This window comes from Rattus norvegicus, chromosome 3 (assembly GCF_036323735.1).
Source record: "Rattus norvegicus strain BN/NHsdMcwi chromosome 3, GRCr8, whole genome shotgun sequence".
In the NCBI taxonomy this organism is placed as follows: domain Eukaryota; kingdom Metazoa; phylum Chordata; class Mammalia; order Rodentia; family Muridae; genus Rattus; species Rattus norvegicus.
Window position 1 is genome coordinate 67,633,048 of NC_086021.1, and position 17,104 is coordinate 67,650,151.

Here is a 17,104-nt window from a genome sequence, read left to right on the forward strand (position 1 = left end):
TTCTACCTTAAGATCTATCCTTCATTCATTTTGACATTTGCATTTTTGCTTCCCAAATGCACTGGGAAATGCCTTCTTTGTTCAGCCTTCCTCTCCCTCTTCACTTATGTGTTCATCCTCCTCCATTTCCCAAGACACCTCTTTCCTTCTGTGCTTAAAATATTTTGTTGCTTCCTGACTAATTTCTCAGTGTGAAAGTGACTCAAGTTTGGGACACATTGTTAAAACTTTCCACCTCTCTCTTCCTCTTTCATACAAAGCCCTTCAAAGGGGATTGTTCTCAGGGTACTCTTTAAACAGGAGAGGTGTGGTCAAAACAGAGACCTACAGGTTCCACTCAGAGAATCCTGACCTGTTTCATCAGAAGTCCACATCACCATTAGTTTTTTCCCCCTCAACTACTTATAGAAGAGTTGAATCTCATTAATAGTTGGTTTAATGTATAGGTATTTGCATAGGTAAATAAAGTCTAGAAATATTCCTTCATAAAACACTTTTATCCACCCATTACTAACTCTGATAAATCTACCACCTATCAAATCTTCAAAGCAGACTACCTTCAAATGCTCCTATCTTGAATGTGTTCAGACTATCTTTTGCTTCTTACATTAATTAATTCCTACAGTTAGTTAGCAACATTGATTACTGACATTTCTACCCTCAAACATGCTAACAACTTTGAGGACATTGGGGAACATCTCCAACAGCCCAAACCCTAAAATGGTTCTTTTTCCTCCATCTCTCTTTAGTATAAACTTTCTTACTGCATTATTAATCTGATATGTATTGATTCTTAAATACTGAAAACCATGAAGAAAATATCCTTACCTATTCTTTATTCTTTGTGTTTAAAAATGCAACTCACTAAGTAGAAATACCTTACTTTTATCTAATTCATTAAGTATATTTGTTGACTGGACACAGGATTAATTAGTGTGTATGTGTGTGTGTGTCCAGAAACATATAAATATAATCTGTTAAATCTGTAAAATGTTGCTTGTATGGGTATATATTCGGGACTGACCATTTTGTATTGGATTCTTGGTCCTGGCTTGGATTCTGGGTCTAGTTCTGGAAGTTGAAATGGATGTGAGGAGTAGGAAGGATCATCAGACTCACCTGGCTAGGAGAAGGATCCATAGTTCATCTGAGAATCTGAGAAAAGGTTTAAGGACTTAGACACAAGTAGGAAGCAACTATAATTTGTGCTATACAAATGTTACTACTAATAATCCAGTGTCTCTTTCTCATGCAGTCTCTCACTCAATCAGTGATACAGAATTACTATCAGTTCTTGAGGTGAACACAGATCATAATTAAAATCATTCTTAGATAGACCTGGTTAAGTCTGAAAGCCCCTGAATGAATACAATGATACTTATGTGTACATCGATCTTTGTGTTTTGCCCATAGAGGCTAAATCCTCCTCTCAGCCACCCTGAATGGCACATTAATAAGCATGCTTGTTATTACCCCTTCTTGGGATGGCCCTTTATGTGTTGATGTGAGAGACTTCAATTCTGCATGTATTTTAAAGACTAAATACAGATCTATGCTCTTCCCACGTTCTTTGACGACTGTAGACATTTCAGCTTGTCCGGAGACTCCAATATGCCTTCTGATTATTTCTTGTGCATTCTAACTGCTGGCATTGTTCAACTCAGTGCCTATATGTCTGTAACAGCTCTTCAATATAGCCATTGTTCCTTTGGCCTCAAAGAGTTTAAGTGACTTCGTCTCAAAGTTCCCAAACTAGTAATGATCCACATCTGAGTTTATCCTATTACACATTCTATGCGAGAAAACAAAGACGTATCTAGCAAGTCTGCATAAGGCAAAGAAATGCACAAACTTTTAAAGTTTCAAAGTAACATCACAATTCTTACAATTCTTAGAACAGCATCAAGTCTGTGTCTTGTTTTGTGCTTCTTGCTCTGACTCACTTTCTTGTTTAGAGATTTCGTGAGTATTTTATGCTGAGGGAGAATGAGTAATTCTTTCCCTATAAGCTCTCTCCATCTCTCTTCTAGAAACGTAAATGCAGTTGAATTCTGGGAAGTGACATCTGGATTTTGTTTTTAAAGAGTCATAAACAATATCCGCTGAAGAAGTGTCAAAGAATGGCGTCGCATTTGAGTAAGGAGCAGAGTGACCAGAAAATGCTATGACAGTGTAGCAGGCATATTGGGTAAGGTACAGGATGTCACTGGTACTCAGGAAGTGCTTTAAGTGGGGCAATTTAGGTATCTATTTTTTCTTCCCATCTTCTTCTCCTAAGTGTGTGTTTAGACTCGCACATCTTAAAAGCTACAATGGCAAGAGGGACTCCGACTCTTCCTTGGCTCCGTTGGTTGAATTGTAAACAACATCTGCAATGTCTTTTTTCCAAGGCAGTACTTCGGCTCTGGCTGATACTGAATTGCAGAGAAGAAAATACCCACTTCTCTCACAGCCCATTCCACTTTGCATACATTCTGTGGCATGTACTAATGGCTTTTGAGAAGTCGTTTCATGTTCATGGGCTATGGTTAGAGAGAAAGTACAGGCATGGAGCAAGAAGCACAAGCCATTCAAATGTTAGGGCAGTGGGAAAACCTTTACCAACCAATCACAGATGACTCGGGAGAACACAGAGATGTGGTATGAAGTTGCCGAAAGTCGTTCAAACAACCAAAAACTAAGACGCGACACTCTAAATCTCAGACTCGTGACTTTGTGTCATGGGTGTGTTCTGTTAGTCAGTGGTAAGATATTAAGGATAGTATAGTGTTGGATAATAATTTATTGTAATTGATTTTAAAAAGAAATGTTTCTACTAAAGTTTAAGTTTCCATATATCATTACGTATTAAATTAATAGCATCTGAAATATGCATCTTTAATTTTAAAATAGAAATAACTTTTTATTGAAATAAAGAAAAATAGTTGACAAAACAAAAGAACACCCTGATATTTGCTGATGCCTCAAAAACAGAATACATATGCTACAGTAGTCTCTTTGGATATCTTAGATATTTGATTTCCTGTGTAGTTTCCAAAATTCTTTAGAATAGGGCAATACTTTAAAGGAATTACATGGAATTCTTAAGGTATTTTATGGAAATCAATTCTTCTTTTGTCTGTTTATATTCCCAAGAGTTCTGGGTAATATATTCATTTAGGCTCAGTTCTCATCAATAAAAGGTTCAAGACATCTTAATATGAAATTAAACTAATAGATCGAAACTACAAAAGCATTCTGTCTTCACTCCCTTCTTCGTAAGAGGTGATTAGGTTGTATTCCAGGATGGTACTGTGTTTGCAGACGAGAAAGCAGAAGAAGCAAGACCAAATCTGCTCGGTGCCGCACTTTAGTAAGGCTGCTTCCCTCATCAAACTTCCTGTTTGTCCATGTGACTGCCAATGTATACACATTATAATAGCAAAAAAACAAACGAACAAGTCATTATAAAGTGACTTCCAAGATTCTTTCCCAAATCATGTCAGTTCATGCATGATATACTGAATTATCCCCTTGCTTTGAGTGTGGGCATGACCTACTGTCCACATGGGATAGGCATGTCCAGACACCCTAATCCCTCATGTGTATTCCCTGAACCCAGGTGAATTTAGAACTCATCAAATTGACAATTTTGATTAATAATCACATTTACCAATGTTATCCCAGGTAACTGTAGATCTTTTATCAATTGACAAGCAAGGTGAAGTATCAAGTCTGCCTATCAGTAAGATGCCTCATCCGAAGCATAATGCACTGAGTTCCCATTACTATAGTTAAGTTACATGAGAATCCTTAGAAACTTTGGGAGTTTCTACTGCTGGCCCTGAAGAAACACATGGTATTGTCTGTGGGGGCTTCCTGAGGAGGCCACAGAATAAAGCATTCCTAGGATGTGAGAGCAATTCCTGGTGGAGATGTGGCAAAAAGGCAGAGATCCCAGCCAGACAGCTGCAAGGAAATGGATTATCAGTGAGCACGGATTCCTCCTTCAAGGCTTCTGGGTCAGAACAGTCTGGCTGAAATGTTGATTTCAGCCTTGTGAGAAAATTACATCTAAATGTTTGGCATACAAAACAGCTGCTATCACGAGTAGTTTTATTTAAAAAAATAAAATGTTTCAATAAAATCAGAGCAGATAGTGTAATGAACATTTCACCACAGTGGGGCTGGAGAAGAAGGATGAGATGATTTGATTGTGAAAATTAGCAACAGAAAAGCTTGGGGATGGTTCAGTGGTTAAGAGCACTTGTTGTTCATGCAGGGGACCCATGTTTGACTCCCAGCACCCATGTAGCAGCTCACGATCATCCATAACTCGAACCTCAGGGGATCTGATACCTTCCTCAGACCTCCAGAGGCACGAGGAATGAGTATGGCACACGTATATGCATGTGGGCCAAGCATACATACACATAAAGTAAATAAATCTGAAAAAAAATTAGTGACAGGACTGATATTAGTACCTTGGATTCTCATTTATATTCCAGTGCTTTTCATAATTCTGTAGAACACTGCAGTAATGAGTACTGTTGGTAGGTTTCCCTTACCCCTGCTGTTTTAGTTACTCTTCTGTTGCTGTGATGAAACGCCCATAACAACTTTGGAAGGAATGATTTAACTGCAGCTCACGGTATGAGGTTATAATCCATTACTGTGCGGAAGTCACAACCACAGGAGCTTGAGGTAGCTTGTCACATTGCATTGCACAGTCAAGAGCAGAGCTATGAGAGCAAATGTGGGCTCACGTAGTTTTCTCAGTTTTATACAGTCCAGGACCCAAGCCTGGAGAATGGGACCACCCAGAGTGGACAGGACTTCCTTAATTAATTTAAGACAATCAATCCCTCCTTGGTATTCCCTGAACCCAGGTGAATTTAGAACTCATCAAATTGACAATTTTGATTAATAATTACATTTATCAACCAATAGCATGTATGCATTTTGTGGTATTTCTTTACATCACTAAAAGCAAAACAAAACCATCATTTACATATTCTAGAGTTAGTTCAGTGGTGTTAATGAAAACGTCAATCAAAATCAAACTCAATGCTGAGTTGGCAACAATTTTACAACATTCATGACTCAAGAGCTAGTCTTCATCACTATACAAGCAGTACTCTGAGCAATCGAGATCAGGAAATCTGATAGGCAATTCCACCCACTTCTTGTACTGTTTCTTTGATGAGTTATTTTTGAAATTGACTACAAAATTCCTTATTTTAAGACAAGGCAAATCTAAACCTTTGTGCACCATCATTGTTCCCCAAGCCTAGAAAAAGAAAAAAAGAGAGAAAGGAGAAATCAACATTCAGTGGAACATTCGTTTTGGGTAAAATAAAACTGAAGCCACTGGAGTTTACTCACTTGGCCACATTTGCAGATAATCTCTCCATTTGTCTGATAATCAGCAAATTTCATTTGTAGTGCTTTGTTCTCTCTCACAATGTAGAGTCCCCTAAAATTATTATGAAAGAAGGAGTGTTAGTAATATGTGACAATATGACATTATGCAGCCATGGGTTCGCGTTGGACTTGACGATGACCCACATAGTTGGACTATATGACACCTTATTCTTTCTCATGCCCTGCTCCCCAGAATTTTTGTGAAAACTCAGGTGGATGTCCCCATGCTACATATGCACTTCACAAGTGGGACCACTGTCTCTGGGTCTCCTCTGAAGTCTGCTGTGGTTTTAATTATTCAGTCATTCAAAAAAGAACGAGAACAGATACAGACATCCACAAATTATGTACTTCACATCGAAAATGCTTTGTATCTTACAGTTTACTCCATATCTCAAGAGAGTTAACTTTCAAAGCAGACCCAAGAAATGAGATTGCAGTTGAGGGACTACAAAAGGGAAAGCTTTGATGAGGAAAAAAAATCTGTAACACAACATGTACAAGGCCATTGTTCTCACCTCGACTAAAGGACTTTAAACAAGGACCCTGCGGCACTCACTTGAACTCTGGTGTCATGTTGACATGATGCATCTTCTCAATTACGTGGATGTTTTCTCCTGAGCAGACCAGCGTACTACAGTTTTTGCAGAGAAGTGTTATTAACGATGGATCGCTGTTGTACTGCCTCGCAATACTTCTCTTGACTTTCATCTTCTTTTCCAAGATACTTTGCACTTGTAATTCCAAAATCTGTGTGGAGGAAAGAACAGAGTATTCAACTTTCATCATAGTTTTATGGGAGGAAATGAGCTGACAATTGCACATCACAGGTGGATTGTGCTCCAGAAGATGAGGAGATAATGGCACTGGATGAACTTAGTTTTCCCTCTTCTAAAGCAATCTACCTATGTCAAATTACAAAGGAATGATAGGGAGAAAGCCTCTGGATCAGGTCGAGGGGGATGTTTGGGTACACTCTAGATGTTTGATATAATTTTACCTTTTTAGTAAAACTGATGTTTGAAGACATGCAAAACAGATTTTGCTTTTTGCATCAACTCTCATGCTTTGTCAGTGGTTGCCTAAAATCTGTTAAAAGGACATTCCAAACCTGAGGAGTGGAGCTGCTTGCTTAGTAACTGACTAGGTAGTGATGCTTTCTGGGGGCCTTTGAGCATAGCAGCTGTGGACATGGTCCACTCCCTTGTTCTTCATTCTCTTTCATCCGCCTGAGAATTCTTGGGAGGGCAGATCTCTCATTCATGAGAAACTGAGAAAGATGGTCCATCCTGGAGCCCCTAAATGGATCCTTTCTTAAGATCTGAATGTGGCCTGCACCTCTGTGTTCACTCAGGAATTGAATTCACAGTCTTGTGTTAATAAGACTTCATAATTAAGAGAAATGATACTTAATGTAGTTGTGTGCTTAAAAATGGGACCCTGAGAAGAGATTATCTTGGATTAGGATTTATGGGTTGAACCCACAGGATTGAATTATGGTGATTTTGTAAGGACAGAGAGAGCACAAAGAAGTTTAGGTCCGTATGCATTCCGGCCATAATGGGATAATGGATCAGGGGGTGTGGCCTCACAGAGACTTCTGCGTTGTTGTTAGACCGTATGGCTTTACCTCCAAGTCGAACTAATGAACCTCTTTACATTAGTAGTCAGCCCACTTCAGGTATTTCATTAAAAAGATGGAAGGCTAACTAGTACAATGTTTTAATCTACAGATGGGAAAAATTTGACCTGTAAACTATAGCTTGTTCTAGAACTGAAGTAGACAATTTAGTAATAACACACCAACTTCTATGAGAACCTCACTGATTTGTGAGCCTTTAGTCATATGTATGAAGGAATAAATCTATAATAGGATTATTTAGTGGAAAATGTTTGGTTTGCGTTATATTTAAGGGGGTTTAAAATATATGTTTGTATGAAAACCTGGCCAGAAAACCTTGGAGTTGGTTATATACTTTGCACAACAATTTGAAAGCATCCCTTCCCTAAAACTCTATTTAGGGTAGAGCCAATTCTAATGTTAAGAAACTAACATTCACACCCATATGCAAGGGTGTGAATTTTTCTTCTAAATGGATTGTTTGCTATTATAAGAGTTACAGTCTTTACTTCAGTGGTATGAAAGTTTCCTGAAATATTGTATAAATATATTCTTTTTTCCCCCACTGAATTTCCTTCACCCAATTCAAATAGCTCTGTTAGTAAATCGAGAAAGGGCCATATGAGATATTACATGTGTTCTAATCATTCAGAATTATCCTCAGGGTCAATCTCTAGATAGATGGAGCTTCTCAAAAGTAGCCATATAGTTGTTTTTTATGTTATACTTTACTACCCTTAAGTTTTTGTTTTGTTTCGTGGGGTTTGGGAATAGGATTCGCTCTATAGCTCACTTCAGGCTGGCATTGAACACACTATGTAGTCCAAAATAGCCTCACACTCATTGGGTTAACACTTTTGCCTCAGCTCTTTGAATGCTCAGACTACAATGAGCCACCAAGTCTGGCTACACAATCCTCTCCTAATTCCACTGTGCTTCTTTCTGTGTGCTTTACACAACACTGTTACATTTGAGTTAACATACGTCTCTCCCGGTCCTTAGCAAGCACACACTGGACACAGTACTTCACATAGCAAGGGTATGACGATATGTTTCTCACTGCATTCTCTGTTTTTAAAATAGTCTGGTAGACAATAGGTGCTTTATAAATATTTCTATAATAAAGACACTGTGCTTGTAGGCATGGATTGGATCAAGTAGAAACTATCAGGTAGGTCTGAACGAGTGTTGCACAAGTCTTTCTGGAAAAGGGTATCTGAAATTTGTATTACCAATGTAGATGTTTGGTTTCCCTGCAATGATCAAAATTCCCTCAGCATTTCCTGCCACACATCCTCCGCCCCAGATTTTTGGGGCTTTGTGTTTGAATCTGGACGAAGAACAAATCTTCCAACAGAAGCTGGTAACTCAGTGTAATTTCTGTCTGAAGAAGTAGCCACACAGACATCCGCGGCAATCGAATGTAGCCATTTTCAGACGAAAACTAAACTCATTGGTGGCCAAGAACAATACCTTATGTGCATACTCCTCTGGTTTCATATTTTGAACACGGTTAATAGCTTTATACATCATCTTCTCTCGGAAATCATTAACAATCTCCCGTTCAGTAACTCCCGAGCCACTGCTGGTAACCAGGACGTAGGTGCTCTCATCGGCTCTAGCTCGACCCCGGGCCTGAGAATGTGAACAAAGAAAGGAAGTGTTGTGTCTTGCTATGAGCTCTCCTGGTTTGACAGTCTATGTTCAGTATCCCAGCCCTTCAAATATTTCTCTAATCTTGGTAAAGGTAGTTATTGCCCATGGTTTGTAGATAATTTTTTTTAACTTAAAAGCTCTCTCTCTCTCTCTCTCTCTCTCTCTCTCTCTCTCTCTCTCTGTGTGTGTGTGTGTGTGTGTCTGTGCGTGTCTGTCTTAAATGTTCTGTAATTCAATGTTCTAGAATGATTTTGGCAACTCTCTGAGGCCAAAATAACACACCCACCCATTTAGTCCCATTGCATCCTGAGCAACTGTCTTAAACCACAGAAACCCTGAGCCGTGGCTTGGAGGGTAAAGCCATCTATTTGGAAGGATGAATAAGGACAAGGTCCATCTCTGACCTTGGCACCAGGGATTCAGAACAGAACTGAGCAGAACAGAACTGTTCCTGGAAGCCTGCTTTGGACTTTATATTTCTCTGGGAAAATACACACAGTAACGAGTCAAATTTCTATAGGTCTCTTAAGAGGGTGAAAGTTAGACTCATCACTCTTGTTTATTGTTGTTCTTTAAAAAGTTCATTTGTGTAAACAACCAAGTATGGTAATGTCCACTTCCCATCTGCCCCCAACAACTTCTCTCAGGCCTCCATACATTTACCTTCCTTTCCCTCTTCCTGATTTTTAAAGTCCATTAAAGGCCATTCATTTAGTTACGTCCATTTGTGCATGCATACTGGGCCATCCAATGGAGCATGAATACTGCACTGACCAAGGGTGGGACTCACTAGCCTGGATCAATCACTGGGGGTACTACAGACACATTTTTAATAGTATAAGCTTTGGTTACCTAGCTCAGGAGCTTAACCATCAACTACAGTACTGTCCTGAAGGCAAACTATACACATACTGTAGTCCTAAGTCTCTGACTTACAGATCACTCTGTGAAATAATCTTGCTTTCTAGTAGGACGGCTGCTTAATGAACTTCATCCTCTATAAATTGCCATTCTCCCGAGGTTGAAAACAAACAAAAAAAAAAACCTTTCACGTGTTAAGAATAATGTCATATATCTTCATAAATTTGTTAATATAGTTGAGTTAAGAGAGGTTTGAAACAGAATTTTCTTTCTCACTCTCTTCTTCTTTCTTTCTTTCTTTCTTTCTTGTACTTGTAAGTGACCCCACTCCATATTTTATGAAAAATTAAAAATATAGAAAAGTTGACTGCGGGAGGAAAGCAGGGCTGCAGGTCTCCCTAAGGTCTGAGTGGGATTTGTGGTCAGTGTGTTTCAGATTCCTTATCCCTCTCGGGACTCACTGACATCTTCAGACTGAGGAGACCTCTTTTGACCCTTGTGATGGGCCAATATCATGCGTGGTCTTGGAAAATCTGGACATATGTTTTGGACAGCTCTGCTCCACACGATCCACTCCTGAACTGGGATCCAGGAGGATGCTCACCACACCCCAGATGAGGGTGGGGGATATTCTGCTAAAGTTATACCTAGAAGGCAGTCAGGGCAGGCAGCCAGGGACCATTCAGAAGATGTCCAGGACACAGAAATAGCAATCAAAATAGTTGTTAGTTAAATTACAGGAAGTTGACAAAGGAGTCCAAGAGACAGCAGTCATATGAAAAGTAGTGTCTTGCAGTTCTTTAGCACTGGTCTTTTTTACCTGAAGCACAGCTAAAAAGGCTTTGTGTAGCTTTAGTAAAAGGAAGGAATCCACATAGGAGCACAGGGGTGAGAAGGAACACGCTAGGCACAGATCTCTGTACATACCTGGACCATGGCTATCTCGTTCGTGACAAGGCCATACCGGATAACGATATTGCATTCTTTGATATCCAGGCCTTCCTCTGCCACCGTAGTAGCGATAAGCAGATTTATTTCCCCAGTGCGAAATTTACTAATGACTTCTTTTTGTTCAGTCTGTGGAAACATTTTAATAAATTAAATTTTGTGATGCTAAACACATTCAGATCTTCTAATTAGTAGAAGAAATAATAAATTGCAACTGGTCAGTGTAAATCAGAGGATTAGATCATACCCGGATTTGCTGCCATCTGTTTTTGGCAATGAACAAAGACATGATGGTGAGACAACATTTGATTTCCAATCTGGGATTACCACACAATAACAAAAATATTTCCATCCTGCAGTCTGGAGGTGGGGAGAACGCTCTTTATGCCAAGGAAATAAATTGATGGGTGATTTGAAAGGAAGAAAGGGAGAGGTGTTGCTGGCTGAGAAAAGGCTTTGGCAAAGCTAAAATAGGGTTTACCTTTTAATATACTAACGTCAGAGTGTGATATTTAGGGAATAAAACTAACTGAACATTTTCTATCACATTTGAGAAACTGAAAATTCCTCATGGATACTATAGCTGGTCATCTTAACAATCATCCGGGAAAGAAACCTATGGAATATTTCAGAAAGGAAAAGTCAAAATGTCCAGGAAAGGAAGCTGGAACGGGAGAGAGCAGAGCTAGTCTTTAATTTTACTTTGAGGAAGGCTTAACTTTAACATAAGGTCTACTGGAAAGACAATATAAATTAAAAGTGGAGGAGCGCGTGACTTCAGCTTAATCACAGGGGGAATTTTTAATGTCAAGTCTGAAAGCTTAATATAATTATATAGAAATATGACCCTATCTGATATGGTACTTTATTTCCACTTGAATCTCATCGAAGCTGCTAGCCTACGTGACTCGCAGTGCACACTTTTATCCTTAGAAGTTACGTAAAAGTCATCACCCAGAGCAAGTGTGTGCTCCCCCACGCTTTTTCCTTTCTTCTTAAAGGGAACACGAGATTTTATTTGGCTTACCACTCTGACAGAACACCATAGCAAGACGCCTGGCAACTCTTTAGCAAGCCTCTGTCCTACTCCTTCACGCGCGGATGCGCGATGTTAAAAATGCCTTGGATTTAACATAGACCTGTGCCTTAATTTCAAATAGTACTTGAATACGAAATTGCAGGCCCAGTGTTTGGCCCTCAGAGCAGGTATCTGCCTAACCGCTATCAGGACAGATGAGTCTGCTATGGTGTCTGAAGTGACAGTACACCGTTGGATATTCTGGCTATCTCAAGGGAGTGTGCATGAACTGAGTGTTAGAGTGGGCCATTTCAAGTTTCCTTTCCTTACACAAACACTAAATGGTTTTGGTCCGTCCCCTTGTGTGAACAATACCACAGAACTGAAACATCCTTTCCACTAGCAAGATTCCAGGGGAACTTAGCTTCCAGGAGAAAACTGAAAGACTTCTATAGTTTACAAGTTGTCTTTTTTTTTCCCCACACTCAGAAGTGTGCTTTTTTTTTTTAAACTGTACACACAATAAATAATTTTTAAGACTAATAAAACAGCAGAAACCATCTCAAACCTTCCTCCCTAACACTCAGGGCTTTAATCCAGATTCTTATAGACTTCAATTTACATATACTGGCTGAACAGTTTTGGTTATAATCCACACGTGCTGAGCAGTTTTGAATTTCTGCTGGATTGTATTTTGTAAACATTTCTTTAGGATATTGTTAAGGTAAAAATTACTGATTTTCACAAGAGGTGCCAAACTTAAGAAGTCTCTGTACGCTTGCTTATAAAAGGGGGATTCCACTTTAGCTTTTTCCTTAACTCATCATGTGCCACTATCAGCCTTGTGGTACCACATACATATTGGCTACTATATACACCAAAGCCAAGAGCAGAGGCTGTTAAGTGTCTGTGAGATGGTAAAAGAGCTGAGAGCCATTACAAACAATGAGAGAAGACTGGTTGAAGTTTAAGCAATGGATTACAAACGGAGGCTGCACCTGAGTCATGGGCTTGACCTCGCTGCTGTGTCCCGCGCCAATCAGGTGATGCGCTTTGACTCCAACTTCCGCAAACTTTTCATTCTCCATAATCCACTGGGAAAGCGCATAGGTGCTCTGCCGCGTTTTTGTGAAAATAATTCCTCGGGAGGACTCCTCAGACCTTGTGAACTGTTCCAGGATCGTGTTTCTTAATTTAATGAGTTTTTCGTTCTCGTACTTTGGGTTTTCAGCTAGTTTTTTCAACATTTTCTTGTTATCTTTAAAAAATAATTATTCATGTTATTAGCTTGGTTTAGCTACCCTGCTAAACACACTCACACACCCTGCCGTGTGCCGCACACAGATCCAGTCTCTGTCGATTTATGAAAGAAAAACATAACTTAAAAACTATTAAAAATAAAATTAGTTGGCGTCAGCAAATTAAAAAAATTACACTGGCAAAGTTTACATGATACACTAAGACATGACTCAGGTAATCTTGTGATATATTTATTGCTCAGACTATTTATTTAATTAATTGCAATAGTCTTGGCAGTAAAACTGGATGATCAAATAATTAATTACAGTCACACAACTAAAAGTTAACCTGTCATATCAAATTATAAACCACAGTCTTCATGGGATTTTCTTTCAAGATGAATTTTGAGAGCCTTCTGGAAAACTTAAAGAAAGCCGTGAGTTCCTGTCTGAGAGGACGGTGCAGGAACACATGGTTTGTGCTATATTGAATCTTACCGAAGAACAAATTCATGAGAAATTCATCCGTTTCGTCCAGTTTCAAAGATTTCTTTACATTGCCCTTAAGTTGGTCATGGCAACTGCTGGCCTCGTCGTCGTCACTCTCATCGCTGTCATTGAGGGCTGCAAACTTCTTTTCTTTCTCGTCGGTGTAGAACGTTTCCAGGTGGCTGTACGCGTCAATCATTCGGATCGTGTCATTGATTTGTAGGGCTTCGTTGTACTTCCTCAAATGTTCTGCACAGACACGATCTCTGCGATTTCCGTCTTTAGCAGCTTTGGAAGAATAAACTCCGTGAGTGAGGCAAAGGGCAGAAAACTATCCTACAACTGTGTTGTGAGCTTAAACAGTCAGAACTGACTTCACTGCGGCGCTGGCACAGAGCGAGGCTCCGTATGTGCCATGAGTTCTAAGGAGGGTGGCTTCCAACTCCATCTCTTGCTGCCTGAGCTCAATGAGAGCCGGAATGTGGACCTGAACCTTAGAGGAAAAGCCTGGGAAACACCTCAGTAAAATTGCCTGTGAAGACAGCGCTGCGGATAGCTGCCTTAATACTTTATATATAATAAACGGACGTGAAAACTGTATGAATTGACACCTCTTTCTTTAGATGAGGGGTTAGAACATGTGTGGGCTTGCCCTACACCCAAAACAGAAATTCTGTTTCATGTTCCATTTGCTCTCAGGTTGCTTCTGTGTCTGAGAGGATTGTCTAAAATCTTAATGTAAACAAGGGAAAAGCAGTTAGGTCAAAACCCAAATTACCTTTTTTTTCCATTTGAATAGCCCACTGCTCATAATGTTGGGTTCCAAAATCTGACAATGGACTCTTTTGGCAGTAAGTTTGAATGCTTGCCATAATTTCTAGAAGTTTCTCTTTAAATGGATTCTAAAAACAATGACATAAACATTATTAATATTTAAACTGGCATTCACTAGCTTTGTTAAAACGATTTGCATATTATAATGTGATTGGTTCAGAATCGTTACCTAGACAATGAAACATTAATCTCTGATCACTTCGTGGCTCACTACATTTGGTTTTTACAGTTTTATCTTTACTTCAGGAGTTACTTGACTCGAAACCACTACCATAACTTTTTAAAAAGTAAAATCAGTGAATGTTACGAAGCTTGAAAGTTAAAGGCAATTAAAAATATTCGTTGAGTTAATGTCACAATTATTTAGAAAGTCTTTAATTTCACTTAGGTAGCATTCCTATGTAAATGAGTTGTTATGGTGCTTTGATTTAATTGGGAATCTGTGTTTACGGACACAGAAGGTCCTTGCTCCAATTGGTTTTTGATCCATCAATAAAGATGCCAGTGGCCAATGGCTGTGTGAAAAGAAAGAGGCAGGACTACCAGGTTCCCGCAGGCTAGCAGAGAGCAGAGGGCAAGAAGAGGAGACTTTGGGTAAAGAGACAGGAACAGACTGAGAGCTGCAGGGGAGATCTAGGAACAGACTGAGAGCTGCAGGAGAGATCTAAAATGTAGGTGGAAAAGGAAAGTGGCCCACGGAAGGGCGGCCCAAAAGTGCCTTGGGCAACAAGACCAATGGGCTTCACATTAGGTAACCAGGTAACTAAGTTGAGGGCAGATTTAGAGATGTTTCGCTAGGAGTAATGGTAAGGGTACGCTAGCCACACAACCAATAAAGCAGTTTTAAAATGAGCTAATGTGTGTGTCTTTCATCTGCAGATTCTAGATAGCTCCTGGGCAGGTTCATACCTGCAGACAGCCAGGAGCACGAAGCAGTGTAGCCAAAACTACTCGAAACAGGCTTCTGTAATTACTTCCAAAATTAAAAAGTAATTGGCATACTTTGGAAAAACCCAGATATGAAAGAATGTATGCTATGTGATTGAACTTGGACAAAGTTCAAAATGTAAACAAAACCAAGTTTCCTTTGGCATGGGGACTGGTAGAAGGGGTTCTGAGGTCGTTGTAATGAGCTAACTCTTTATCTAATTTTTTTTCTTTGCATAACAAATTCGGTCAGCTTATGAAAATCCACAAGTACATCTTGTGCTTTTCCCATGCATCATACTTTAATGAAGAGTAATTGTAAAAGTTAAGACAAAAAAGTGGCAAATGGAGGAAATATATATATATATATATATATATATATATATATATGGATAATCAAGAATAGAAGCATGAATTTGAACTCCTCGGGTAAATCCAAGTGAGAAAAATGTAAAAGTGGGTCGAATATAATCGACACTCCGGCCGCTTCAGTTTCAGAATGAAAATGAGTGCATTGTGGAGGTTTCCCACTGGCACTGGTTTGGTGCTCACAGCATTCTGAGTATTACCTATTACACTCATATCTCAACATTAAATCCTAGTAGCCCTATGAGGCCAATGGCAGATTCTAGTGGAATTAAACTTCTTTTACATTTCTACAAACCTATTAAGTTTTCAATTCTACAAAAGATAGGAATATTCTACTAAACAAAACATCCAAACAGAATATAAGTTGATTCTTATTAAATCAGTGAAAGTATTTACCAGAAAGGTACTAGTATGTTTAATTTTTCATTTTTTATAGTCGGTTTTCAAAAAGAAAAGATTGCAAATGAGGATTTTTCTATTGTCATTGCCAACAAAATCGTTCCCTGGATTGGTAAGAAGCTAATCCGGCAAACGCCAAGACCAAACGCCGAGACTCTATGAGGGTACCAACTCCCATAATCCCTCTAGTTCACTGTCCAGTGCTCTGGCCCAATACTTCCACTCCTCCAAGACTCAGAAGTAGCCATGCACTGAGCTATATCTCATAAGCAGAAGGAGGAGGATGGTGCTGACAATTATTAGCAGTCTTTGCTGCCTCCTGTCAACTTTTAAAGGTATAAAATCATGGCTTGTTTGATGTTTAATGAGAATATTCAGATGGCGAAATGTAAAATACTCCATTGGATATGGTGTTGTCAGACAAGTGTATATAAAATGCTTCTCATACCTCTCTGGTGTCATCAGCAATCACAAACTTCTTGCATGGTTCCTTTATTTGGTGTTTGAGTTGACTGAGATTCTCTTTCACTGTTTTAATGGTAAAGGCATCGAGATTGGCACATATCTGGAAAAGAGACACATTGTAAGTATCCCTTTCTTACAACCCAATGCAAGGAAATTTTTCGTGTAAGAAAATTATAATATGCATTTTAGTATCGATATGTAGCATAATATTTCATTCAGGAAATGTACAGTATTATTTACTGAATGCAGTATTTTAGCATTGATTACTATGGATTTAATTAACCAATGATAATCCATAATATTTGTTCTGATGTTTTCAAAAGTATATTTGAAGTTCAATTTTAGAAAAAAGATGTCCTTTGGTTTTCACTTTGTAGCTGTAATATGGGACTTAGAAAACTAGAAAAATTGTGCAAATTCACAGGAGTTAATTATGGAGTAACTATCATCTGATTATATCAGGCAGCCATGATGTTCATGGACCATAATCTTATTATTGTCTATGTACAAGAAGACAGCACAAAGGGAGGAGCTGCCTTAGTCTTTGTGCCTAGATCATAGGTAGAAGTTAGGCCTTTATCCCAGTCATGAGTTGAATTTTGGAGACAATCCTTTTCTGCCTCTTGTTTACTTTAGTAATTTCTATTGATTTCAACCTACTGTGAGGCTTTAGTACTCTGACCCACTTACTACCTGATATCAATAGCACTACTTTAGACGGCACCTATCTGGGGACAGCAGCACTTTAGATGGCACCCATCTGGGGAAGCTGGTGAATGTATATTTAATAAAAAGGTCCTCACATTTCTATTTCCCACTACCCCAACCAACCCCTTATGTTGAGATGGTCTCCCTCTGAGGCACTGGTTGGTCTGG

The 17,104-nt window shown here is 39.1% G+C and overlaps 1 protein-coding gene across 3 annotated transcripts in view; it reads right to left on the reverse strand.

Annotated features, from left to right (window-relative positions):
• Nucleotides 1–2,876: 2,876 nt before the first annotated feature.
• Nucleotides 2,877–17,104, reverse strand: part of Ifih1 (interferon induced with helicase C domain 1) — a 48,045-nt gene continuing 33,817 nt past the window's right edge. For 2 of the 3 annotated variants that reach the window (XM_063284355.1, XM_039105671.2), the window contains exons 8-16: nucleotides 16,212–16,328; nucleotides 14,013–14,136; nucleotides 13,244–13,522; nucleotides 12,506–12,765; nucleotides 10,469–10,618; nucleotides 8,498–8,659; nucleotides 5,963–6,153; nucleotides 5,365–5,455; nucleotides 2,877–5,269 (exon numbers count right to left, since the gene is read on the reverse strand). In XM_063284355.1, the coding sequence (XP_063140425.1) occupies nucleotides 5,090–5,269; nucleotides 5,365–5,455; nucleotides 5,963–6,153; nucleotides 8,498–8,659; nucleotides 10,469–10,618; nucleotides 12,506–12,765; nucleotides 13,244–13,522; nucleotides 14,013–14,136; nucleotides 16,212–16,328 (1,554 nt within the window). In that variant the 3' untranslated portion in view covers nucleotides 2,877–5,089. The remainder of the gene's footprint in view (nucleotides 5,270–5,364; nucleotides 5,456–5,962; nucleotides 6,154–8,497; nucleotides 8,660–10,468; nucleotides 10,619–12,505; nucleotides 12,766–13,243; nucleotides 13,523–14,012; nucleotides 14,137–16,211; nucleotides 16,329–17,104) is intronic. The other variant, NM_001109199.1, reaches the window with a different exon arrangement.